At 46.6% G+C, this 27,115-nt stretch overlaps 1 protein-coding gene and 1 non-coding gene across 5 annotated transcripts in view; one reads left to right on the forward strand and one right to left on the reverse strand.

Moving 5' to 3' along the window:
- LOC119965744 (cadherin-6-like) overlaps positions 1 to 27,115 on the forward strand; it is a 206,715-nt gene that overhangs the window by 97,036 nt on the left and 82,564 nt on the right. For all 4 annotated transcript variants that reach the window (XM_038796523.1, XM_038796524.1, XM_038796525.1 and 1 more), the window contains exons 4-7: positions 619 to 738; positions 13,931 to 14,098; positions 16,073 to 16,260; positions 16,354 to 16,607. In XM_038796523.1, coding sequence (XP_038652451.1) covers positions 619 to 738; positions 13,931 to 14,098; positions 16,073 to 16,260; positions 16,354 to 16,607 — 730 coding nt within the window. The remainder of the gene's footprint in view (positions 1 to 618; positions 739 to 13,930; positions 14,099 to 16,072; positions 16,261 to 16,353; positions 16,608 to 27,115) is intronic.
- Positions 12,498 to 12,569, reverse strand: trnak-cuu. Its single transcript has one exon. It is a non-coding gene; the product is annotated as a tRNA-Lys (tRNA).

Consider the following 27,115-nt stretch of genomic DNA (forward strand, 5'->3'; position numbering starts at 1 on the left):
CATTCTTGCATCCGTCCCAATGAGGGTAAGATTAAAATCTTCAACAGCATGTCTCTTTTTTCAGCAAGTTCTGTGCTGCCAAGCTGGAAATACTATGTTTATTTTTCCTTAGAATCTAAATTGCATTTGACCTCCTGACAGTATCAAAGAATGCGTTCAAATTCATTGGAGGATGCGTGTGTGGCTGTTCAGCTGGCCGAAGAAGACACTCTCACACATGTCGAGGGACTTCTGCTTTGGTCCATCAGCTTTCTCAGCTTCAGTCACTGAGTGAAGCCCTCCCTTCTCCAGGATTGGAAAATCTCATGAATTGTTTATCAAAAAAACACTGGAAGCGAAAGTACCAACAGCAGAAATGCTGACTCTGGAAAAAAAACAATCCTTCGCTTTTCAGCTTACTTCAAAAGCAGCACTAACCTGGAGTGACCCCTGTTTCTTGAAGTAGGTAGGATTCAATGAACAATGAAGATACTCTCGAGTACATGAGGAAGGAACGCATACTCAGCAAAAAAAAAATAACAACCATTTGAAAGTTTGAGAAGAGTTTGCATTGACATGTGTGAAGTTTTTCAGTAAGAGTTCATGCTGAACTGTCTGGATTTTTTGGGTGTGTTACAGGTACGTCAGTTATTCAAGTCATAGCTACAGATGCCGATGATCCTACCTATGGATACAGTGCCAGGGTGGCCTACAGTATCTTGCAAGGGCAACCTTACTTCTCGGTGGAGTCGGACACAGGTCAGGCACTTCTTCAATATGAGGTTTCTTAAATTATCTTTTAAGTATTTTCTTCAGCTCAAATTACGAATATTGCAAACTGTTCGTCGCACAGAAACAGACCATTGAAGTGCAACCGATCCATACCAGTGTTTGTGTTCCACACAAGCGACCACCCACCTTTCTTCATTTAACCCCACCAATATATCCTTCTATTCCCCGAGTGTTTATCCAGCTTCTTCTTTATTCAATTTGCCTCCAAGACTCCCTGTCGTAAAAAGTTTCACATTCTAACAACTCTAGGAGGCAGAAGTCTCTCCTGAAATCAAAGAACAATATAGCACAGGAACAAGCCCTTAGGCCCTCCACGCCTGTACCGGTTATGATACCACCCTTGGCCAAAACCCTCAGCATTTCCTAGTACCGTATCCCTCTATACCCATCCTATCCATGTGTTTGCCGAGATGCCTTTTGAACGCCATTAATGTATCTGTTTCCACAACCTCCACTGGCAACACGTTCCACGCACTCACCACCCTCTGTGTAAAAACCTACCTCGCACATCTCCTCTAAACTTTGCCCCATGGACCTTCAAACTATGCCCCCTAGTGACTGACTGCTCCACCCTGGGAAAGAGTGCCTGCCCATCCACTCTATCCATGCCCTTCATAATCGTGTAGACCTCTATCAGGTCACCCCTCAACCTCTGTCGTTCTAATGCAAACAGTCCGAGTCTATTCAGCCTCTCTGCATAGCTAACACTCTCCAGACCAGGCAACATCCTGATAAACCTCCTCTACACCCTCTCCGGAGTCTCCACATCCTTCTGGTAGTGTGGCGACCAGAATTGTGCGCAATATTCCAAGTGCGGCCTGACCAAGGTTCTAGCCAACTGTAGCATGACTTGCCAGTTTTTATACTCAATGCCCCATCCAATGAAGGTAACCTTTCCGTACGCTTTCCTGACTACCTTGTCCACTTGTGTTGCCACTTTCAAAGATCTGTGGGCCTGTATGCCCAGATCTCTCTGACTTTCTATATTCCTAAGAGTTTTACCATTTACGGTATATTTCCCCTCTATGTTGGACTTACCAAAATGTATTACCTCACATTTGTCTGGATTAAACTCCAGTTGCCATTTCTCTGCCCAAGTCTCCAACCTATTTCTGAACTGCTGTATCCTCTGGCAATCCTTAACACAATCTGCCACTCTATCAACCTTGGTGTCATCCGCGAACTTACTAATCAGACCGGCTACATTTTCATAGAATTTACAATGCTGAAGGACGCCATTCGGCCCATCGAGTCTGCACCGGGTCTTGGAAAGAGCACCCTACTTTAAGCCCACACCTCCAGCCTATCCCCATAACCCATTAACCCCACCTAACCGTTTTGGACACCAAGGACAATTTATCATGGCCAATCCATCTAATCTGCACATCTTTGGAATGTGGAAGGAAGCTGGAGCACCCGGAGGAAACCCACGCAGATGTGCAGACTCCGCACAGACAGTGACCCAACCCTTGAATCAAACCTGGGATCCTGGAGCTGTGAAGCAACTGTGCTAACCACTATGCCACCGTGCTGCCCATAAATGTTATCGGAATGCTATTGGAATTTGCCTTTCGCCAGTTTAGCCTTAACGCAAGGGTTACCCTCATCCCTGTCCAAAAGTATCCTATAACGTACCGAATTGTGGTCACTACTCCCAAAATGTTCCCATACTGAAACCCCAACCACCAGTCCAGGCTCATTTCCCAATACCACATCCAGTACTGCCCTTCCCTAGTTGGACTAACTACATATTACATCAAGAAGCCTTCCTAGATACACCTTACAAACTCTGCCCCATCCAAGCTCCAGGCACTAAGTGAGTCCCAGACAGTATAGGGGAAATTAAAATCCCCTACCACAACAACCCTGTTACTGTCCAAAATCTCTCTACCTATCTGCTCCTCGATCTCTCACTGGCAGTTGGGACCCTGTAATAAACCCCCAACATTGTGACTTCCCCCTTCCTGTTCCTGAGGTGTACCCAGACTGCCTCATTGTATCAGCCCTCCAAGGTGTCCTCCCTTAACAATATTCTCCTGAACCAGTAATGCTACTCCCCCACCCCTTTTCCATCCCCCTCTATCTCTCCTGAAGCATCTATATCCTCCAACATTCAGCTGCCAATCCTGCCCTTCCTTTAACCACGTTTCTGTGATAGCCACAACATCATAATTCCAAGAACTAATAAGTGCTCTAAGTTCATCTGCCTTACCTGCTATACTTCTGCTGTTGAAACAAATAGACTTCAAACTACTGCGTTTGAACAGACACGGTGATGTTCTTCCCTTATTTTTGTTCTCTATTTTCCCTTCAGTTATTACAACTTCAAAGCTAACACTCTGGTCCCCCCCCCCCTCCCCTCCTTAGTTTAGTTTAAATCTATAATTCACTATTGGACTTATTATTTACTATCTTTATTTATGGGCCCTGCTCCTGGTCTTGCCCATACATGTTACAATAATGGTATACAGTTGATGGTACATTTACAACATTAATGCTTTGCAATCCCTCCTCTCCTCACTAAGCAATCTTTGTATAGAAGGGGGGCCTGGGCAAGAATGTAAGGGGGAAATGGAATAGAGGGATACACTGATGGATTTAAATGAGAAAAGTTGGAAGGATGCTCGAGTGGAGCATAAACCTCAGCCTGGACGAGTTACACATAATCGCCTGTTCTGTCGCTGTGATCCTATATCGACCTGTGTAGCCCTAACAATGCATATCAGGTGTAAGTAGTATAATAATGCATGGAAATATCCTCTAGATTTGTAGATATTTTTAATTTGTTTACTGTATACTTCAATATGAATTCATATCTGAACGCAGTGTTCCCATGTGCACAATAGACCAGAGCATCTGATAGCTAATAACGGAACAAGCTGAGGTGAAGATGGAGAAGCTGCCATTTGAAAACAGGGCAGGTTATTTTGGTGATGGAGGAATCTGTCAATATTTCGGACAGATATATGAGCCAAGTAAATGGCATATGGCTTCTGTACAAATGGACCTTGCCTTCTCCATGGATATATCACCTCCCAATGTCACCTTTTCCACTGTGTGCCCCGCGTATTTGAAATGTCAGAACCCACAGGGGATTGATGATCTGTTTTTGACCAGCATCACCTTTCAATTATTCAGCATCTTGCATGTCTGACAATATAACTGTGCAGAGCCCTGCAATATGAGAATTGGAACACCACTTTTTACTGGTCTGATCTCGTAGTAATTCGGCGGCTTCAAATATTCCAACACTAATGGGATTTTATGCACGGAATACATTGAATTCATCTGAACTCAACAGAATAATGATACATTTACAGAGCTCTGCTCAGAGGTCACAAGTTGCAACAAGATGAGCTGCTTTGTCGCCTCCGACACTGCTCACTTCATCAAGTGTTAGTCATGAAGAGATTAGCAATGTTCTACACGCGACGCTGAAGATTGCGTTCCTCCACCTGAGCACTGGTGACTTTTTCAGCTGTCATTGATAAATGCTAACCGAGGAAAAACAAAACTCCTAAATTCTAGAAATTGAACATGAAATGCAAAGGACCTGGAGAGAACAGCGTCAATTCAGTCAACCCGATTTGAGCATTCGCATGGTCAATTTCAATCTGTATTAACATTTACCAAGGTGTGCACGTGGTACTTTACACCCCGAAGTGTAAACTTGATCAAAACTCAATTCAATCTATTTATACTTGAAAAACTCTAAATATTCTCAAACCTGTCTTGTTATTTTGGAGAATTTTCCTGGATGGGAATTGAAATTTAAACTTCAGAAGGGGCACTCATGGGGCAGACTTGTTTCAAAGAAGTGCAGGAGAAACTAACTTAAATAAATATCAGGGGAGGAATTCTTCTTTCCTCGATGCCGATTTCGTAATTGGTGATCTGGGCGGAGAATCCCTTTTGACAACCGAATCGGTTAGATGTATAAGCCAAGTAAATGGCATATGGCTTCTGTACAAATGGACCTTGCCTTCTCCATGGATATATCACCTCCCAATGTCACCTTTTCCACTGTGTGCCCCGCGTATTTGAAATGCCAGCCCTGCAAAACGGCATCATCAGGTAGTAGGGCGCACGCCGTTGGGACAGCCTCGGGGCATTACCTGAAGGCCCTCCCCCAATTCTCTGCCCCCGATGGGTGAGAGTTCCCGACAGCACGGGACACGTGTGCTCTCAGTTTTTGTGAACCTGGTGTGGCAGCTGCGGAATGTGTCCAGCGCCGCCACAGTCGGGTGGTGGGGGGGGGGGGGAGTCATGCCGCTGGCCGGGGAGGGGGGGCTTCGGCAACGGCTGAGGAGACTGGTGGGGGTGGGGGGGGGTGGCCCGGGGATGGCAAAGGGGTGTCCAGGCGGCACTATCAGGCAAGTCGGGTCCACGCGCGACCGGCGCCATGTTGTACGGCGCGACCATTGCAGGTCGTTGCCGTGCGCATGCGTGGCCGCGGACCCGGCAAATCTCCGGCCGTTTATTTCGTAAAGGCCGTGTGTTTTACGTGGCACAACTGCTAGCCCTTCACCGGTCGGAGGGTGGGTGCTGCAGCATCGCTGATTTCATCGTAGAACAAGACACTTTCTCCGGACCGCGCCTCAAAATCGGAGAATCCAGCCCCAGTTGTCTTTGCTGTTTAAGTATAGAAATGGCCTGAATTATATCACATTCTCGAGCTTTTTATTTGGTACTACACTGGCACACAATCGAGCACATAGCATGCTCAATCGCAACACAACTTACATCCATATAGCACCTTTTACTGAGTAAATCATTCCAAACTACTTCAAAGGAGTCTTATCGAACAATGTTTGATACGGAGTCACAAACGACGATATTAGGAGAGATGACCAAATGTTTCGTCAAAGGTTTAGGATCAAAGCCTTATTAAAGGAGACAGAGCCGGAGGGGTTTGGAGAGGGAATTCCAGAACCTTGACAACTAAATGCGTGATCGGCAAAGTCAAAAGGCGAAATTCTCCCAAAGGGAGACAAACTGCCGACGCCGGAGTGAAACCCGGAGTGTTTCACTCCGGCGTCGGAGGCCGCTCCTCGCCCCCTATTCTCCCCCCCACGGGGGGGGCTAACAGCGGCGGCGCGTCAATCTCGCGTGCCGGGCCCTGACGCTTGCGTCAAAGCGGCGCGGCCGGAATGACGCGGCCGGCGGCGCCTAAATGACATCTCCCGCGCATGAGCAGGTTGGCTGGCACCAACCCGCGCATGCGCGGTTACCGTCTTCCCTTCCACTGCCCCGCAAGACATGGCGGCTTGATCTTGTGGGGCGGCGGAGGGAAAAGAGTGCGTCTTTTAGAGATGCCGGCCCGACGATCGGTGGGCACCAATCGCGGGCCAGACCCCTCCTGAGCACGCCTGTGGTGCTCGATCCTCCCTCCGCGCCCCCCACAGGCCCCACATGCAGCGGTCGCGCGATGTTCATGCCGGCAGCAACCAGGTGTGGTTGGCGCCGGCGTGAACCAGTCGGGTTCGCCAGGCCGCTCGGCCCATCCGGGCCGGAGAATCGGCGCTCGCAAGGAGCGCCGATTCTCCGAGCGGCCTGTCGCAAAACGCGACACGCCATTTTGGGGGGAGAGTGGGAGAATCACGTGGGGGTGCCATGTCAGCGTGGCGTGTTTCACCCGGCACTCCCACGATTCTCGTGGGGGTCGGAGAATCGGGCCCAAAATAATTAAAATTGTGGAGGATGTCACAGAGATAGAACATAGAACATACAGTGCAGGGAGACATCATTTTCTTTCCCCAAATGATGTTCAGCCATCTGGCTAAGTTGATTATCTAATTCTCTGCCCTGCCCTGTCGCTCACAGGCATCTGACCCCCAGTGCCCCCATCGACCCCTGACCCTCCTCCACTACCCCACCTCTCCCTTTGCTGTAATGTGCAGTTTCTTCTGGGTGACTGAGTAAAACTCATCACTGGTGGTGAAGCTGCGGAGAAGCTGCAGCTACCACGGAGCCAAGCTGCCAAATCTTTCAGCTAATGTAGATTGCACGAAAGGCTAAGTACTGAGGGAGTAATGCGATCAAAAATTCAGAGCAAAATAAAAATGACAGCTTACTTTAGTCAAATTGCAATGTTGGACATGCTGGTGCAGGCAGCAATCCAGAAAGTAGGTCACGACGACCGTGTTAAAAAAAAATGACCGAAAATGTTCCAAGAACTGATGGTAATTTAGGTATTTTTTCCAAAAAAATCTGCGTACCTGTAAATCTAATCAGAGAATTTGTTTCTCTAACTAGCAGCCCATCTTCATGCTCGGAAGAATATAACTGGGAGGGAGAAGCAAAACAAAAGATCATTTTTGATGAACATTAAAACCTTCTCTCCCTGTGCATGTTCCATCATCTGCCCTCATATGCCAGAGATGCTTCTTGAAAAGCAAAATGCCGTCTTAAATGAGATGTTCAGACTGTTACCGAGGTTTGTACGCAATGAGGGCTGAGGTAAATCACCTGAAATCGAAGGCCAGAATTCCTCGGTAGGTCGGCTCGTCCGCTGGTGGACTCCAGGAGTTTCTGAGCTACATTTGTGAGGGATGGAGCCTCTACTTGTTCCTCCCAAGAAAGATGTTGCTGCGGTGGAGCAGACGCGAGGAGTCCATTGCCCTCTGTCCACTGGGCTGAGTACCAGCCTCCAGGGTGATAGAAATGGACAGCACCAGGCAGCACCAGACTGGTGAGATGAATGGAGAAATCAAATCAACAGTTGCTTTTTGCAACCCACCCCTCCCTACCACCAACCCCGCCCCCCCACAAGAACAATCACAAACCCAATGCTCCTTGACTCGTACAACAACAACTTACATCTTTTCAGCAGCTTTACAGCACCTAAAACATCCCGAGGAACATCAATCACAATCTGACACTGACCCGTCAGAGAGATCAAACAGGTGAACATGAGCTCGGTCAGACAGATAGGTTTTGAGGAGGGGGAAGAGGTAGAGATGTGGAGAGGTTGAGGGAAGGAGCTCCAGAACTTAGGGTCTGGGCAGAGGAAGGCACAGTCACTAATAATAGCGATTATAATCGTGCACACGTCAACGACCAGAAGAGGAGGACGACACGTATCCTGCAGGGCAGGAGGGTTGTAGGGGATTACAGAGATAGGGAGCGACCAGGAGGGTATCAAAGTGATTTCAAAAACTACTGAACCATCTGTTAGCTTTATTAGGAAATTGAAAATCGCTTAAAATGATAACATCTTTTAAACCATGCCTACTCGTGTCTGGGTGCTTGAGAAACCAAGTTCCATTTGAGGAGTGGAAGCTGGAGTTATGTTTGATATGCTCTCTGCTTAAAATTCCCTGATCCCTTAAGCTGCTTTGGACAGCTTTGCTCAGATTGCAGCGAAAATAAAATGAGTGGGAACTAGTGGGCTGACAGAGTGGACAGGATGGATTGCTGTTGGTTGGTATGCACCCAATCTTCCTCAAGCCTCGGTGATTGGTGCACCTTTGGTAGGGTTGTTCAGGTCAGATGACCACAACAGGAACAGGATAACCTCACTTATGATAGTTACATTAATAAGGTTGGCTTATTTACACTTGCTCGAAGCGACATACATTCATTCGCAGGGACCTGTTCTCTGCAAACAAAAGGAACATGTTCAAGCTTTGAGCTTTTTTTGAATTACCCAGGAATTTGGAGACGCTATGATCAAAATTCTCCGGCCTCCCCGTGGCGTGATTCTCGGCGGCAGGAGACCCACGGTTGGCCAGCGGCCGGATCTTCTGGACCTGCCTCTGTTCATGGGACTTCCCATTGAATCCAACCCACATCGCCAGCAAACCTTTGGGGGGAGTGTCAGCGGGACAGGAAGACCCCACACCTATGATAGTTAACTAACAAGGTTGCAACGTAGCTCATTAACATTTGCTCAAAGCGAGCTCTAGGTATTACACACACTTGGTGAAGGAGATCAGGCTACGATCACTCGGTCTGGATATCTTCTTCTCTGAGCTCCGAGCTCAGATCCCCTTCTTTTGCAATGGTTGTTCCCGCTGGCTCCCAGGTTAGCACCAACAATGTGCTCCGATGTTCCTTCTGTTATCCAGGTTCTGAGATGGGATACACACACATGCACCTGTCCTGAATTCTATTGTCCCATCAAGATTTAACTCACTAATAGAAATAAACAGGATATTCCCGTTCAGCCAGCGTGATTCAATCAGGATCTATCACTCTTGTCTGACCAGCTATTAGCCCACTATGGAGTCTAATGGCCTCTTTGGTTATCATCCATCCTACTGCAAATGTGATCACCCCTGTCGCAAAGTTACATTTTCCTAGCAGGGTCTTTTATCTTTTTGTGTAAATATGATAACTGCTCTGAGTGGTAATCACAATGTTCCAAATAGCAATAATGAGTTTATGTGTTGACTTGAGTGCTCCGGCAGACGACCAATATTGATTCTAGTCAGGACCTTATTTGATAGGTCCTGTTTTCAGCCTATGTGTATTTTTCTCTCTGTTCAGCCTGTCCCCAATAACACATAGAATCACTACAGTGTAGAGAGAGACCATTTGGTCCATCAGGTCTTCATCGACAATCTGAAAGAGCACCCTACCTAGTCCCAATTCTCTATCGTATCCATGCAACTCTATAACCTCCACCTAATCTACACATAATTGGACACTAAGGGGCAATTTAGCATGGCCAATCCACCTAACCTGCTCATCTTTGGACTGTGGGAGGAAACCGGAGCACCCGGAGGGAACCCACGCAGAGAATGGGGAGAACGTGCAAACTCCGCACAGTCACCCGAGGCCGGAATTGAACACGGGTCCTTGGTGCTGTGCGGCAGCAGAGTTTCACAAGAATAGGCTTTGGTATTCTGGTAAATCATCCCCCCCCCATGTTAGGATATCACCCCTCGCCCACGTGCCATCACATCGGCCAGGTTCCCATCAGGCTTTTAAAAATGGAAACTGGGCAAAAGGAACCCATTGGGGGCACACAGTTAAGTACAGCCGCTGGGGCACTCCCAGTGCTAGGAGTCTGTGCCAGGGGAGCCCCTCGGGGGGGGGGGGGGGGGGAATTCCATGGGGGGAGAAGTGTTCCCTCTGTCCAAGGAGGAACAGCGGCTCATGGCGGGGGGGGGGGTGTTGCCCATTTCTGGGGGGGGGGGTTGCCTGTGTTTGTGGGTGGGGGGGTGGCTCCGAGTGTGTAGGGCAGTGGGAGGGTCTGTTATTGAAAAAATTGGTATTCCCAAGTTTGCCAGTTTCTATCCAGCCCCATTGGCATGAAATGGAAAAAGTCTGCCCACTGTGTCCATGCCAGCCAGACCAGAGTTTTCCGACCTAATCAATACTTTCCAGCTCTCGGTCTGTAGTTCTGTCGGTTCCATCACTTGAAGTGCACGACCCAGTGTTTTTAATGAAGTGAGGGTCCTTGCAATTACTGTCCTTTCAGGCAGTGAATTTCAGACCTTTGCCACATTCTTGAGGCGAACATTTCTCTTCAATTCCTTCCTAATCCTTCCATCAATGACTTTAAATAATTCCCCCCTCGGTATTGACCCCTCTGCGACTGGAAATAGATCTTTCCTCTTCACTCTTCGCTTGCTCTTCAATGTCTGTTAGATCAAAATAGGAATCATCTCTTGTGGCTTCCTCCACACACTGGATCAAGAAGCAATCAGGCACCATATTCATCATCCCTAGCTCCAAACCCTTTGGCTTTTCTCACTCTATGGACAAGTGATTGAAGTCTCCCATTGGAATAACTTTCCAATTTTCACATACTCTTCTGATTTATAGTTAGAAGAAATTGACTTCCTTTGCCATAGCCAATTACTGGCTGCAAGGGTGCAGGGGCCGGTGAACAAGAGGAAAACTTGTCTCCTTGATTGATCTCCCTCTATTGTATCGACAATTTCAGTCCAGAAGCTGGAGGAAATTCCAGCTCACAATGCTGGATTGCCCAGTTTCATGACAACGTTCTGAAGTTAAGTAAGGTTGCAGTGCAAGAATAATGTTGTCGACATGCAGCCGATAATTTGCCAGGGAATTCTACAGCGTCCCAACAAACACATGCGGACCTTGTTTCTTTCGATGTCAGAAAGGTCTGATTGCCCGTTAGACTCTGAAACGTCCCAAAAATGTCTTTGGCGTTCTTGTCTTGTGATTACAGTTAAACACTGCCACGGAAAAAAAGCTGATGTGTTGCCAAGTAGGTGATCAACATTGGCCCCCAATTCCATGTCAGTTGAGAAATAATAGGGAGAAACTGTGAAAGAACAGGTTCATGAAAAACGGGTCTGGTGCGAGTCACAAGTGAGGGATTTTGCCAAGCAAATTCATCTAACACGTTGCCATTTTCAAGTCGTTCTTCACACAAAGAAACTTCTGTGGATTGAATTTCATGATTCTCATAACCAGAGTTCTTGGCATATATTTTAAGGGGGAGCAGGGGGATGAAGAACAGTTATCTCTCCGGCTATCTTCGTTCCGCTCCTGAAGATGCCGACTCACATTTGGCATGTTGTTGTATAGACAGCGCTGCTCTCTGACACGTCACCCAAATGTTCATTCTTCAGCAGACAGCACGGGCTGAGAATTCAGAGTGCCTGTACCACGGGCAGGGTCGCAATGCAGCGAGTAGAGAATTGGGAAATGATGGTTATTTTGGCCTGGAGTTTTTTGCGAGGCTGTGCTGGCTGTCCCACACAAGATTGGTCAAGCTGGTGGCAAAGGATCGTGGAATCTCAAGTGCAAATTATGCCCGGTGCAAATTGAGTTTCTGTGATATTTTAAAGCTGATTTAAAAGTTAGAAGATGACCTTCTTGTAAAACTTTCTTTTTTAAAAATAAATTTAGAGTACCCAATTATTTTTTCCAAGTAAGGGACAATTTAGCGTGGCCAATCCACCTAGCCTGCACATCTTTTGGGTTGTGGGGGCGAAACCCACGCAGACACGGGGAGAATGTGCAAACTCCACACGGACAGTGACCCAGGGCCGGGATCGAACCAGGGACCTCAGCGCCGTGAGGCAGCTGTGCTAACCACTAGGCCACCGTGCTGCCCTCCCTTCTTGTAAAACTGACCACAGCCCCAGATCGAATAAATCCTAGTGAGTTTCCTTTAATTGAGCCAATTTCTTGGCATGGAGGAGACTCTTCAAATTAAGTTACTTTTTTTTTGTTATTGTGACACTAACCTACAGGCAATGATTTAAAATGATTTCTGTATTGGCGATATGGGCCTGGATTCTCTGTTCCCCGACGCCGATTGGGCGGGGAATCCCTTTCTACGATGGAATCGGGAGTGGCGCTTGTATTTAGATGCTCCACCCCCTCCAAAAGTACATCATCAAGGAGTACTCCGCACACTGTTGGGACCTGAGGCCCTCCCCCGATGCATAGAACATAGAATTCACAGTGCAGAAGGAGGCCATTCGGCCCATCGAGCCTGCACCGGCCCTTGGAAACAGCACCCCATTTAAGCCCGGTACTCCGTCCCATACCCACAACCCAGCAACCCCACCCAATCCCTTTGGACACTAAGGGCAATTTAGCATGGCCAATCCACCTAACCTGCACGTCTTTGGACTGTGGAAGGAAACCGGAGCACCCGGAGGAACCCCACACACACACGGGTAGAACGTGCAGACTCTGCACAGACTGTGACCCAAGCCGGGAATCGAACCTGGGACCCTGGAGCTGTGAAGCGACAATGCTAACCACTGTGCTACCGTGCTGCCAAATCATTGTTCCCTGACCGGTAATCGAACCCGGGCCACGGCGGTAAGAGCGCCAAATCCTAACAACTAGACCACCAGGGATGCTCCGTCCCCGATAGGCTGAGATCCTGACCGTGCGGGGGACGTGTTGGCCTCAGCAGTCGGGAAACCGGCATGGCGGCTATTGCCAGCGCTGCCAATAGGCGGGCTGGAGCTGTGCTGCTGGCCGGGGGGGGGGGTGTGGCTTCAGCAAAGGTTGAGTGGACTGGTGGGTGGCGGCCAGGGATTGGTGAGGGGGTTTCCAGGGGTCGAGGCAGGTCGAGTCCGTGCGCGGCTGGTGCCATGTTGTATGGCACGACCATTGCAGGTCGCTGCTGTGCACATGTGCAGCCATGGACCCGGCAATTCTCCAGGTGTTTATATCGGGAAGGCCGCGCGTTTTACATCGCGCAGCTGCTAGCCCCTCACCGGTCAGAGGATCGGTGCTGGGGCCGCACCAATTTTCGCCACGTAAAACGCCACGGATCCTTCGGACATAGCCCCAAAACCGGAGAATCCAGCCCTTGAATCCTGATTGCTCCACACCGATGTAATTAATAAATAGTCCTGTAAGATTTTTACAGTGATTTTTTTTATTTAAAATGAAATGAAATGAAATGAAATGAAAATGGCTTATTGTCACGAGTAGGCTTCAATGAAGTTACTGTGAAAAGCCCCTAGTCGCCACATTCCGGCGCCTGTCCGGGGAGGCTGGTACGGGAATCGAACCGTGCTGCTGGCCTGCTTGGTCTGCTTTAAAAGCCAGCGATTTAGCCTGGTGAGCTAAACCAGCCCCTTGAGGCTCTTCATTGGCTGTAATCTCATTTTTAGCTTTATTAATCGTACTGCACCAAGTTAGCGCTCTCAAATACACTATGGAACGTTTTTTAGCCCGTTACTGAATGGAAAGATTACAGGCAAGGCAATTCTGGTTTTTCCACGCAGTCTTCACCATGTTCTGTCTGAGGGTCAGCACCATCGACCAATGCAACATCACAGTCAATCCTGATCTCACCCTTCCGGGGTGACCACATTTGGTTTCACGGTGGCTGGCCATCAAGAATATGAAAATGTATTTCCTCAACCCAGCCCTTGAGATCAATCTTAACATTTTAACTCAGTTTGGATTAGATTAATGCATAAAACAAAGATCAGGAATTGTGCTCTATACAATGCACCGTTTCACAATAATCAGCAAAGTTACCAATTGTACCTTCTGGGAACTAATGTTTTTTGCTAGTTAAGCTAACGGGTAAGTAATTACGAGAGAGCCCTTTGTAATTTCCAGGACAGAATATAAAGCTGACTCAGACTTCCGTGATTGAACAAGGGCAAAATCTCCCAAGAACATGAAAAATGTTCTTGTCTGCTGCTTTATTAATACCCTGCAACAGCCATTGATTTGTTTTTGTGTGTTATTCTAGGTATTATTCGAACAGCTTTACCAAACATGGACAGAGAAGCAAAGGAGCAGTATCAAGTGCTCATCCAGGCTAAGGACATGGGTGGGCAGATGGGAGGATTATCAGGCACAACATCTGTAAACATCACCCTCACTGATGTCAATGATAATCCTCCCAGATTTCCTCAAAGTGAGTCATATTTAATGCTTTATTGCAAAATGTAAAAGTATAATTTATCAACAAGCAGCATTTATGAATAAAGGCATAATCATGTTTGATCACCACTACATTTTAGTCCAAATCAGTCTGGTGTCCTCACAGTCTCTGCTCTAATAATGTTCCTTTCTGACAGAGAAATACTTTTTTTAGTGAGATTTACATAAATCGGATTAAAACAAAGAGCACTCAAAATATTAAATCCATCGTTTATTAATTACCCACACAAATCATGTCCAACATTCATATCCAAGAACATTGTACATTTGGTGTGCATATAGATCTATTGTTTTAGATTATTGAAAGAATTGGTAAGCCCGGGTACATTAAATCTGGAGAGTATTCTCTTGATGGAATTAATTTTAAGGGTCAAGATAATTTATTTGCTTTCTCGCTTCAGGTTATTAGGGTTGGGGGTAGCAACACGTCTGATTGTAAGAAATGGCTGTCTGATGCCTTAATAAAATGGTAAGAATTTATTGAGTACTGTGGCAGTAGCTCTCTGATCCAAAAGGTTCAAAGTCGCGACAAAGTGTTTCTGCTAACGTGGAGAAAGTATTTTATTCAGGCCATATCTTACCAAGGATGTTGTGGAGGAGCAGATCTTTTGTAAGTTTATCTAAGTCTGATAATTGTAGCATAAAGGGTTAATATTAAACATACAAATAGATAGCCTGGATCATCAGTGACATAAGATCGAATGACAAAATAGAGAGACAGTTCTATGTGGAGCCTCATGCTAAGCGTATACTGTACATCAGTAATATAATGTTCAATAAAGGATTTACCAACAGCATTGCCTCCCAACAGTATCTGTGAATCCAGACCATAAACAACCTAATCTAAGATCCACGATGATGATAACAAGGTAAATTGAGAGAAGGAGTCTTATCTATCACAGATGTAAAATAAACTGTTAGATTGTTGTAAAACCCCTTTGCGTCATGAATATAGTTGGTCTTGTGCAAACTGGATATAGACTCATACTTGGCTGATGCTTAACTTTCGTGACTCAGCAAATCGCTCAGTTGTATCAAATATCTACAGAGGATGACTCATCATTATCTTCTCAGGATAAATAATGGCCTCAACACCTTGGGATGATCTTTCTAATTTACAACATTTTTAGAAAAAAACACAATGACTAACGATAAAGTACTGCAGCTGAGCATATTAAATCATGCACTCTGTTGCTTTGTCAAATGACTCCTTCATACCAAATTCACCTTGTGTTTGCAAACCTGGTGTGTACCAGACTCATCCAGCTTCTTGCAATGCTGATAATGCAGGTTAAAAGAAAAACCTTTGCCCCTGGACGTATGTTAGGCTTCTTTCCTGACACTCGGTTGACATTTCTCACTCTGCCATTGTTGGTGTTAGAACATAGAACAGTACAGCACAGAACAGGCCCTTTGGCTCTCGATGTTGTGCCGAGCAATGATCACCCTACTCAAACCCACGTATCCCCCCTATACCCGTAACCCAACTACCCCCCTCCTTAACCTTACTTTTTAGGACACTACGGGCAATTTAGCATGGCCAATCCAACTAACCCGCACATCTTTGGACTGTGGGAGGAAACCGGAGCACCCGGAGGAAACCCACGCACACACGGGGAGGACGTGCAGACTCCACACAGACAGTGACCCAGCCGGGAATCGAACATGGGACCCTGGAGCTGTGAAGCATTTATGCTAACCACCATGCTACCGCGCTGCCCAATAGTTCATTGAAGCTGGAGAGAATTTGAGATTCTGTTTTTTGTGAAATCTCTGCCATCGCCACACATCCTCTTCTCACACCACCTTAACATTTAATTGAATGTGCATTTCAAAGTAGGCCATCCACTCACTGTGAAGCACCAGGTCACACCGTTCTGGTTGAGCTTTATTGGAGTGTAATGTCCAACCTTGTGACCACGGCTGAGAGAATTTCCTCTCCTTGCAGGTGTATACCAAATGAGCGTCAAGGAGTCCTCCCGCGAAGGTGCTGCTGTTGGCAGAATTAAAGCCTATGATGCCGATATTGGGGAAAATGCCGAAATAATTTATCGCATCATCGATGGTGATGGGATGAATATGTTTGACATCACTACCGACCAGGCTACACAAGAAGGTGTTGTTCTTGTGAAAAAGGTACAGACATAGTCGACGGCTTACTTTCTTCTGGATCTTTTCCACTTGGCTTCATGCAATCAGATTAACTAACGCTTTCTTCTTCCACTTCAGATGCTGGACTATGAGAGCAAGAAAAACTATGCCTTAAAGGTGGAAGCACTGAACAGTCACCTTGATGCTCGATTCCTTTACCTGGGTCCATACAAGGACACGACCACTGTGAGGATTGTAGTTGAGGATGTGGACGAGCCCCCAGTGTTCAGTCGCCCCTTTTACATGTTCGACGTGTATGAAGATATTGACGTGGGGACTATCGTAGATACCATAACTGCACAAGACCCTGACGCATCTCGCAGTTTGGTTAGGTAAGCTTTGCCACTTTGTCAGAGTACGTCTGCCTGCATTATAGCATTACAGTCTGTTGCATTTGTATAGTCAATAAATTTACTCTTCCGCCTCGAATTAACTGCTGCTCTGTAAAGTTTGCCAAAATGGAAACTCAAGCATTGTAGTTGCCATATTCAGAACATGGCACTCACACAATCCAAGTATCATTCCACGTATGTGTGCTCTTCAAAACCAATTCTAAAACACATCATGCCCCACTAATCGCTAAAAGAAAGACATATTTACACAGCACGTTTAATGACCACTGGGTGCCTCAAGGTACTTTGCAGCCAGTGAGGCATCATCACTGTTGGAAGGTAGGAAACACGGCAGCCAAATTGTGCACAGCAAGCTCCCACAAACAGCAACCGTGATAAGGACCAAATTACCCGCTTTTATGATGTTGCTGAATATTGGCCAGGAGAACTCGCCCACTCTGCTTCATAGTGGTGTTGTTGTGGGATCTTTCACATCTCACCTGAAAAGGGAAGGTTGACTTGATTTTCATCCTATTCAGTTATCAAATATTCTTGGTTCTCATGCCCATGGCTTTTAGCAAATAATCGTTTTTACATTTATTCCATTGTGAACTGTACCACTTTCACAAGAAATACAATGTGAAGCGACATTCAAGAATTAAAGGGCAAATGTGTTCCTGCATGAAATGGAGAAATGAGCACCTCGCCAATTAATATTTACAGAACGTGGAGGAATTGCTTAAATTGGGCACATAAAACCAATGTTTTCACAGATTACTTTACTCGCAAAGTATTTCTAAATAGAAAATATAGCTAAGGAGTAGTGTTTGGTCCAATTCAGACAAGGAAATAGATCTTTATCAGGGAATCTGTCATGATTTTTATTTGATCACAGAAATGTACGTGAAATATTTGTCACTTTGCTTCCCCGAGCGAATGATGCAAAATTGTGACACATTTTGGCCTCCTGGGGGAAAATGGCCCATCCTGAAATCCGAGCCTATTTTCTAGAATTCTATAATTATGACGTGTATCATGTCCTATCATATTGAGTTGAATCCACCACCAACACCCCCCCCCCCCAACCCAACACACCATCCCCCCCACCCCACCCCCCCCCACCCCACCCCCCCCCCCCCCCCCCCCCCACCCCCCCGCCCCGTCCCGTCCAGTGGTGTGTTTTGCCGTGGCGGAGTCCGCCCGCCTGTGGGATCTTTCAGTCCTGCCGCAATCAATGGGGCTTCCTCTTCTCCGCACCCTCCGCCACTTGTAAAACTGGGGGGGGGGGGGGGGGGGGGGGGGGGGGGGGAGAGGGGTGGGGGGGGAGGTGTTGGGGGGGGGCACCAATCGGTAGGACCGGAAGATCCTGCCAATGGGAACGGCCGTGAAATTTCAGCCATTGCTGTGTGCACTGGAAATATTATGTCCAGTTTTATTACGAATGGACAGAAAATACCTTTGGGCTCAAAGGCCTCCGTGCTTTGATTTTCAATGTGCGAGCTCCCATATGTAGCTCCAGGTCAGGAAATCTAGCACAGATATTAGGCCAAAACTGAAAGGCTACAATTTTAAAAAGTCTTCCTTTTGAAAGGATATTGTTCCAATTAAATGAAGAGGGTGCAAAACTAACAGCCTATTTCTGTACTGTAAATATTATGATACTATCTAACATCACCAGTGCTCATGGAGCACCGGGAAGAGACACAGTATTGAATTCAATCTTTAGAGCTTTTTTTTTTAATGATCTTTATTGTCACAAGTGGGCTTATATTAACACTGTAATGAAGTTACTGTAAAAAGCCCCTAGTCGCCACATTCCGGCGCCTGTTCGGGTACACTGAGGGAGAATTCAGAATGTCCAATTCACCTAACAGCACGTCTTTCGGGACTTGTGGGAGGAAACTGGAGCAGCCGAAGGAAACCCACGCAGACACGGGGAGAACGTGCAGACTCCGCACAGACAGTGACCCAAGCCGGGAGTCCAACCTGGGACCCTGGTGCTGTGAAGCAACAGGGCTAACCACTGTGCTACCATGCCGCTTTTTGCATTTGAGTTAATGTGTTGGAGCGAGCATTCTCCCAATGCAATTTTCTCTTTTGCTTGTGAGATGTGGGCATCACTGGCGAGGCCAGCATTGATGCCCATCCCTAATTTCACTTGAGAATGTAGAGGTGAGCAGCCTTCTTGAACCAGTGCAGCCCCTGTGGTGTAGGTACATCTACAGTGCTGACAGGGAGGGAGTTCCAGGATTTTGACCCAACAACAATGAAGGAATAGCGATATATTTTCAAGTCAGGATGATGGGCGGCTTGGAGGGGAAGTTGCTGATGAAGGTGTTCCCATGCATCCACAGCAGAAACAAAGTTTATATAAGAAGACAGGTCTGTTATAGAACAAATGTTGCACCCATACAAGCAATGTGATTGAGAAAGCAAGTCCAGAATTAACTATTACCTTTAAATTGTGTTATCAGCCTCTACATTCTTCTTTGTAAGTTACCATATTGTATGAATGTTAACACCAGGTTAACACCATTAATCAGATTTATTTACAGGTAGGATAATATGCATTGACAACATTTCAATGAGGTGTACTACTTAAAACAAGAAAGACAGAACCAGTCCTCAAAGTGTTAAAATAAATGTTTTTGGAACATAATTCTTCTACGAACTTAATAAGCAGTAGAACTTATGGATTAGCTAGTTTTGGTTTGTCTGCTCTTTATGAAGTTGGAGGTGAATTGCAAGCATTTTCAAATTGGAGGATTCAGTCCCCCAGACGAAAGTAAAGATGAATAACTTGAGTTGTAATTTAGTGCCATGGGGAACCCTTTTAGTTTAGAACCAAGCATTTTAAGTCAGCTCTCACACCTTGTGTGGGCTTTGGTGTCTCGCTAATAAAATCCTGATGAAAAGATCATGCTGTAATAGTTCAGCAATCAGAATAATTTAATTTCTATGTTCCATAGACTGCTGATCCACTTGCATTAACATTTCAAAGCACAGTGCTAGACATGAAGGAGATCTTGACTTAATTTCAGAATAGAGGTGCTGCTAACAAAAGGGGTCCAGCCAGGATAGGCGTTCCCAGTGGTGCAGTCTAATCAGTAAATGCTGGCATTTTAAAATATTTATATTTACATGTTTTGCCCTTCCTCGTTCAGCCTTGAATCATTCCCCATTTGAAAGCCGACAGCAGCGCTCTCAAGGTCCCCCTGAAGTCAGATACCAGGAAACCATGAGTGTTCAAGCCTCTTTCAACCAGTTGATGAAGGAGGAGAAGAGAAGTCAATATTTACTCAGTTATTGCGACGACATCCTGGGCGAGTGCGCGGTCAATTCCGGTCGCACAGGCCCCGGAGTCTCAACACAAGTGAATTAAACAATCATTCCTATAACGTTCCTGAGATCTTTGACCCTTGGTTGCTCCAATGACTTACAGGCACTGGATTTGTGAGTAAAACACAAAAACTGTTTATTTCTAACAACAAGAGAGATAAGACATGCAATAATTATAATAGAATAACGGCCAGCTAATCTATTACTCCCCCCCCCCCCCTTTTACCATCCCACCCTTTACCTGAACACACAAAATACAGACACACACAAGGGGAAGGGGTAAAATAATAGGCATTAAAATGGAAGAAAGAGAGATGAGCTTCCTTGTTGCTGATATTGCAATCATAGCCGGCTCTCTTCCCAGGACACGGAGTGTTGAGACCACCAGTTAGATTGCCAATGAGGTTCTTCTGGCTAGAACATTCAGGCAGGACTCTCAGGCTGTGGGATCCCCTCTGGGGAGTCACTTTGAATTGTATTGACCTGGGCCTTCACACTGAAGATCCCCCTCCAGGTCTGTTTAATTCTAACTTGATATCAGCTCCACCAGATTAACTATCAGCCTCACTGAGATAGGACTAGATTTTTCCACATGATAATTTTAAAAGGGTTTTCAAACAACCCCCCCCCCTCATCTGTGGCTGCTGCTGGTTTGGATCTTCCTGCAGGTTGAACTGACGATAGAGAGAAAAGTCTTTATCCCGGACCTTCAGAAAGAATCCCATCAGGTGAGAGAGAATTCAGAGCTCTGGCCTTCCAGCTGGTTGTTCAAAACTGAAAAGCAAACACACAGTCATACAAAGTAAGCAGCTTTCCGGAATGATCACCACAAATCAGCACTGAGTGGCAGCTAAGACCCGGGAAAGTAAAGCTAGCTTGCTGGCTGCCAGCCAAGTCCATCAAGATGAGTCATCACTGATGTCAGCACAACAGCATAGCCTGCTGGGAGATTTGTTTTTTTTTAATTAAAAGTGAACTCCATCTTAAAGGCATAGACTCCAGTAATTGTCCAGGTGCACAAATTATAAAAGCCACAAAGAACAGAAATTACAAAGGAAAACAAGGGACAGTCAAGGATTTACAACAGGATCCTTGCATTATAGATTTATTCACAAAGTGAGACATGGCAGATGTACATCCCCCAACTCGACAGTAAATGAGTAACAAGTGAACACAACAAATGAATTAGCCATTTCATTAAGGGGCACTGTCGCAGAAAACAAAAACTACAAAGAACATCGATCAAGTGTGAATAACATCCCTGATTTTGGTAATGCACAGCAGGCCCCGATGTGCCCTGCAATTGCAGAAGGTGTTATTGCTACAAGCCACCACTTTCAAAGTCCCCCACGGTGGGATTTGAACTCCTGTTCCACAAGTATTTTCCTGATCTCCTGGATTATTAGTCCACTGACATAACCACTAGGCCACCATCATATCCCTTTCTATGTGCACATTACCGCCCACATGTGGACACAAGCATGATTGATGCAATTACAGTGATTTATTTTGATAGAAGTGTTGAAAATCATGAGGGTGTTTAGAAGATAGAGTAGGTAGAGATAAATTGATCTCATTGGTGGATGGGTCAAGAATAATTGCCAAAAGAAACAAAGGGGAAACTATTTCAGGCAGTGAGTGGTTAGGGTCTGGAATGCACTGTCTGAGGTTATTTTGGGGGCAGGTTCCATCATGGCTTTCAAAAGGGGATTAGAAAACCACTTGAAAAGGGAAAGCTTTCAGGGTCACAGGGGAAGGGCAGGGCTGTTGGACTTGCTAAATTGCTCTTGAAGAAAGCTGACATGAATCAATGGGTTTAATGAGCTTTTATGCTGCAACCATGCTGTAACCATAGGGAATGATTGGGACTATATTGCAGAAACATCTGGGGCTGGATTCTCTGTCCAGCAACGCTGGAATCGCAAAGCGTGATTGGACGGAGAATCACGCATCAGCTGACAATTAAGACCAGTGCCCATGCTCCCGTGTCTCAACAGTGGCGTGAATGCGTTCCACGCCCCACGCTCCACGCTGGTGTGGGCACGCGAACTGTATTGTAAACACCATTGGCATTTCATTAACGGGCCCGGAATGACGCTCCTCCTCAGCTAGGAGGACGTAATAATGGCAAGGTTCACTTGCGGTATTCAAAATCGGGAAACAGGCACAGTGGTTGCTGAGGGGACAAAAAATATCCAACATCTCTGTAGTGGGCTCACAGCTGTGCTGCTGGTCTGAGGGCTTCTGCCAGGGCAGGAGGGGGTAGCAGCGTGTGGCCAGGAGGTGGGCCGTTGGGTCACGATGGACGGGCAGGGACTACCATTGTTGCAGCTGGCAAGGCAGCCATGCATGCCACTGACTGCTCACTGTGAACCTAGCACCATAGGTCGTATGGGTGCCTTCCTAGGCCACCCCCACTAGGTCCCACCTGGCCCCAGCTGACCCGTCAATTGGATGGGCATGTTCCAGCACAACCAGTGCCATCTTCTTGCCTGGGATAAGGGTGGGTGGGGACTGCAGTGCCTACATACAGTTGCTGCTCATCAGGCACTCAAGTGCCAATCCCTACCCCAGCGTATCACACCCCAGCGTTCACTGGAATTCATAGAATTTACAGTGCAGAAGGAGGCCATTTGGCCCATCGCGTCTGCACCGGCTCTTGGAAAGAGCACCCCATCCAACCCCACACGTCCACCCTATCGCCATAACTCAGTAACCCCACCCAACACTAAGGGCAATTTTGGACACTAAGGGCAATTTAGCATGGCCAATCCACCTAACCTGCACATCTTTGGATAGTGGAAGGAAACCGGAGCATCTGGAGGAATCCCACGCACACATGGGGAGAACGTACAGACTCCGCACAGACAGTGACCCAAGCCGGGAATCGAACCTGGAACCCTGGAGTTGTGAAGCAATTGTGCTAACCACTATGCTACCGTGCTGGCCAATTAGGACGTTATGAATCGCTCTGGGACTGGCGCCGCTTTTTGGACCATAGAACTCACGCAATTCAGTCCCGGCATCAGCGCTTACTCTCTGAAACAGAGAACTCTGGCCCTGACCTTACCTCTACCATCCTCAATCAGAAACGTCTTCTGCAGAAAATTAAAGTTACAAGTGACCAATTTAAAATGTTGTTCTGGAATATGTTTGTGCTGCAGTTAACCAATGGCAGTGAATTGCAAAAATAAGTGTCATGCACCACAGTAATAATGAGTCACCCCCACAGTGCACATGTATCAAAAGCAGCTATATCCTTCTCTCACAGCAGAAAGCACTTAGCTCCTTTTGATGTGGTGAGGAACTGTCAATCATAGCAAGAATGTTTATCAATATTGTGGTTAGCATCAATGCAAGGTACTTGAGATGCATTCAAGCTTGAAGGGAAAGAGCGATAATCCAGTGAACACCTCTCTCTGAAGTACTAAAATTATTAATCACAGGCTAATGCAATGTATTGCTGTGTGAACTTGAATGGAAGATTGCATTTCAAAGACTATCAGGGTGTACTTAGCTTTCAAGGAAGCCTCTGATACTTGTAAAAGCTGCTGCTTTAAACCCTTTTGTCTGCGGCAGCAGGAGTTAGGGAAGGGTAAGTGAAGATGCAGTAAGTTTGCATTCTACTTCCTGGACTGTTCTTAAGCTTTGAGGCAGGGACGGCTTATGGAGGTCTCTAGTGAGGGTCTCTGATGGGAGGTCTGATGGGGGTCTAAATGGGGAGCCGGATGGGGTGGTCTGACGGGGGGGGGGGCGGTCTGATGGGGGATCTGGAGGGGTTGGTGGGGATTGTTATGTTACCCTTATGCGTGTGTACTTTGGGAGCGGGGAGGTGACCTATTATTCCCCTAGTGGTGGTGGTGGGGGGCGGGGGGGCACATGGTTTATGTTGTAGCGGGAAGGGGGGGGGACCATCGCTGGATCTCGTCATAGAGATAGAGAAATACAGCACAGAACGGGCCCTTCGGCCCACGATGTTGCGCCAAACTTTTGTCCTAGGTTAATCATAGAATTTTGGACAATTTTTCATGGCCAATCCACCCAACCTGCACATCTTTGGACTGTGGGAGGAAACCGGAGTACCCGGAGGAAACCCACGCAGTCACGGGGAGGATGTGCAGACTCCACAGAGACAGCGACCCAAGTCGAAATCGAACTTGGGACCCTGGAGCTGTGAAGCAATTGTGTTATCCACAATGCTACCGTGCTGCCCTTAAGAAGTTAACCTACACTCCATTATTCTACCCTAATCCATGTATCTATCCAATAGCCGCTTGAAGGTCCCTAACATTTCCGACTCAACTACTTCCACAGGCAGTGCATTCCATGCCCCCACTACTCTCTGGGTAAAGAACCTACCTCTGACATCCCCTCTATATCTTCCACCATTTATCTTAAATTTATGTCCCCTTGTAATGGTGTGTTCCACCCGGGGAAAAAGTCTCTGACTGTCTACTCTATCTATTCCCCTGATCATCTTATAAACCTCTATCAAGTCATCCCTCACCCTTCTCCGTTCTAATGAGAAAAGGCCTAGCACCCTCAACCTTTCCTCGTAAGACCTACTCTCCATTCCAGGCAACATCCTGGTAAATCTCCTTTGCACCTTTTCCAAAGCTTCCACATCCTTCCTAAAATGAGGCGACCAGAACTGCACACAGTACTCCAAATGTGGCCTTACCAAGGTTTTGTACAGATGCATCATCACCTCACGGCTCTTAAATTCAATCCCTCTGCTAATGAACGCTAGCACACCATAGGCCTTCTTCACAGCTCTATGCACTTGAGTAGCAACTTTCAAAGATCTATGAACACAGACCCCAAGATCTCTCTGCTCCTCCACATTGCCAAGAACCCGACCGTTAACCCTGTATTCCGCATTCCTATTTGTCCTTCCAAAATGGACAACCTCACACTTGTCACGGTTAAACTCCATCTGCCACTTCTCAGCCCAGCTCTGCATTCTATCTATGTCTCTTTGAAGCCGACAACAGCCCTCCTCACTATCCACTACTCCACCAATCTTCGTATCATCTGCAAATTTACTGACCCACCCTTCAACTCCCTCATCCAAGTCGTTAATGAAAATCACAAACAGCAGAGGACCCAGAACTGATCCCTGCGGTACACCACCGGTAACTGGGCTCCCAGGCTGAATATTTGCCATCCACCACCACTCTCTGTCTTTTATCGGTTAGCCAGTTTGTCAGCCAACTGGCCAAATTTCCCACTATCCCCTGCCTCCTTACTTTCTGCACAAGCCTACAATGGGGAACCTTATCAAATGCCTTACTAAAATCCATGTACACTACATCTACTGCTTTACCTTCATCCACATGCTTGGTCACCTCCTCAAAGAAGTCAATAAGACTTGTAAGGCAAGACCTACCCCTCACAAATCCGTGCTGACTATCCCTAATCAAGCAGTGTCTTTCCAGATGCTCAGAAATCCTATCCCTCAGTACCCTTTCCATTACTTTGCCTACCACCGAAATAAGACTAACTGGCCTGTAATTCCCAGGGCTATCCCTATTCCCTTTTTTGAACAGGGGCACGACATTCGCCACTCTCCAATCCTCTGGTACCACCCCTGTTGACAGCGAGGACGAAAAGATCATTGCCAACGGCTCTGCAATTTCATTTCTTGCTTCCCATAGAATCCTTGGATATATCCCGTCATCAGGCTGCTCGATCAAAATGGCGGCCCGATAACCGAGATTCCGACTGATTCCAGCCAGCTCTCCCCATGCATAATTTAGCGCAATGAAGGAGAGGGACTCACACACCAGGTCCCACTCCTCAGGCCAGCGGAGACCGGTGACGATTACCTGGGGCAGGAGTGCTTCGACTCCAGAACGGAGAATCCCGGCCCCGGGTACTTTTCTGACAGTACTGCGCTCGGTAATGGAATTAGAAATTCAGGTTATCCTCATTGATCACTAACGAAACACAGCAGAACAAAGCATATGCCCAGCAAATAAGTAATCAGGTGGAATGGTGTGCACACTGGAAGGGAGTCATTAGGGGGTCGGAAAACAAAATTTCCCTTCACACCAACTGAAATCTATGACTATCCCGGAACAATTAATTTTAATTATTTGAGAGGCAGCATGTGGATTCAATTCCTTTTGAGGATCACCCGGAAATTATTGTTTTGAAAATGGTGTCATTGCAATTAAAGGGAAATAATCCCTACAGGTAACCGGAAACTCCCTAATAACAGAGCAACATTCATATGTTCTCAGTAACAGGTAAGGCATTGGGATACAGAAGTGAATGAACACCAATACTTGACTATTAGTTGATAAAATGTTATGTCTGTTTGAATGGCCCTTCTTTGGGTGTATCTCTGAATTAATTCTGAAGAAGAAGTGCAAACACACACATTTATCCAGCACCTTCCACAACCTCAGAATCCCACTGTTGACTCTTCCGCTCTTGTGATGGAGGAAACATGCCAGCCAATTTGTGCACAGCTAGCTCCCACAAAGAGCAGTGAGATAAATGGGAATTTATGAGAGCAGTTGTACGCAATATACAAGCCACAGACTCACCGAATCACAGACTGTCACCACCTTCTGAGTAAAATAGATTTTCCTCAAAACCCCCCCGAAACCTCCTGCCCCTCACCTTAAACTTGTGTCACCCTTCAACTAAGGAGAGCAGCTGTTCCCTATCCACCCTGTCCATGTCCCTCATAATCTTGTTCACCACGATAAGATCTCCCCTCAGTCTTCTCTGCTCCAGAGAAAACAACCCAAGACTATCCAACCTCTCTTCAAAACTTACATTTTCCAACCTAGGCCACGTCCTGATGAATCTTCTCTGCACCCGCTCCAGTGCAATCACATCCTTCCTTTAATGTACCGACCAGAACTTCACCCAGTGCTCCAGCTGTGGCCTCATCAAAGTTCTATACAGCTCCAACATGACCTCCCTGCTTTTGTAAACAATACCTCGATTGATAAAGGCAAGTGTCCCATATGCCTTTTTTTACCACCCTATTAACTTGCCCTCCCCATCTTCAGAGATCTATGGACAAACAAACCAAGGCCCTTTTATTCCTTGGAACTTATGGTAGCATTTACAGTGTAGAAGGAGGCCACTCGGCCCATCGAGTCTGCACCGACTCTTGGAAAGAGCACCCTATCCAAGGTCAACACCTCCAC

The sequence above is a fragment of the Scyliorhinus canicula genome, chromosome 5 (assembly GCF_902713615.1).
Source record: "Scyliorhinus canicula chromosome 5, sScyCan1.1, whole genome shotgun sequence".
Lineage (NCBI taxonomy): Eukaryota > Metazoa > Chordata > Chondrichthyes > Carcharhiniformes > Scyliorhinidae > Scyliorhinus > Scyliorhinus canicula.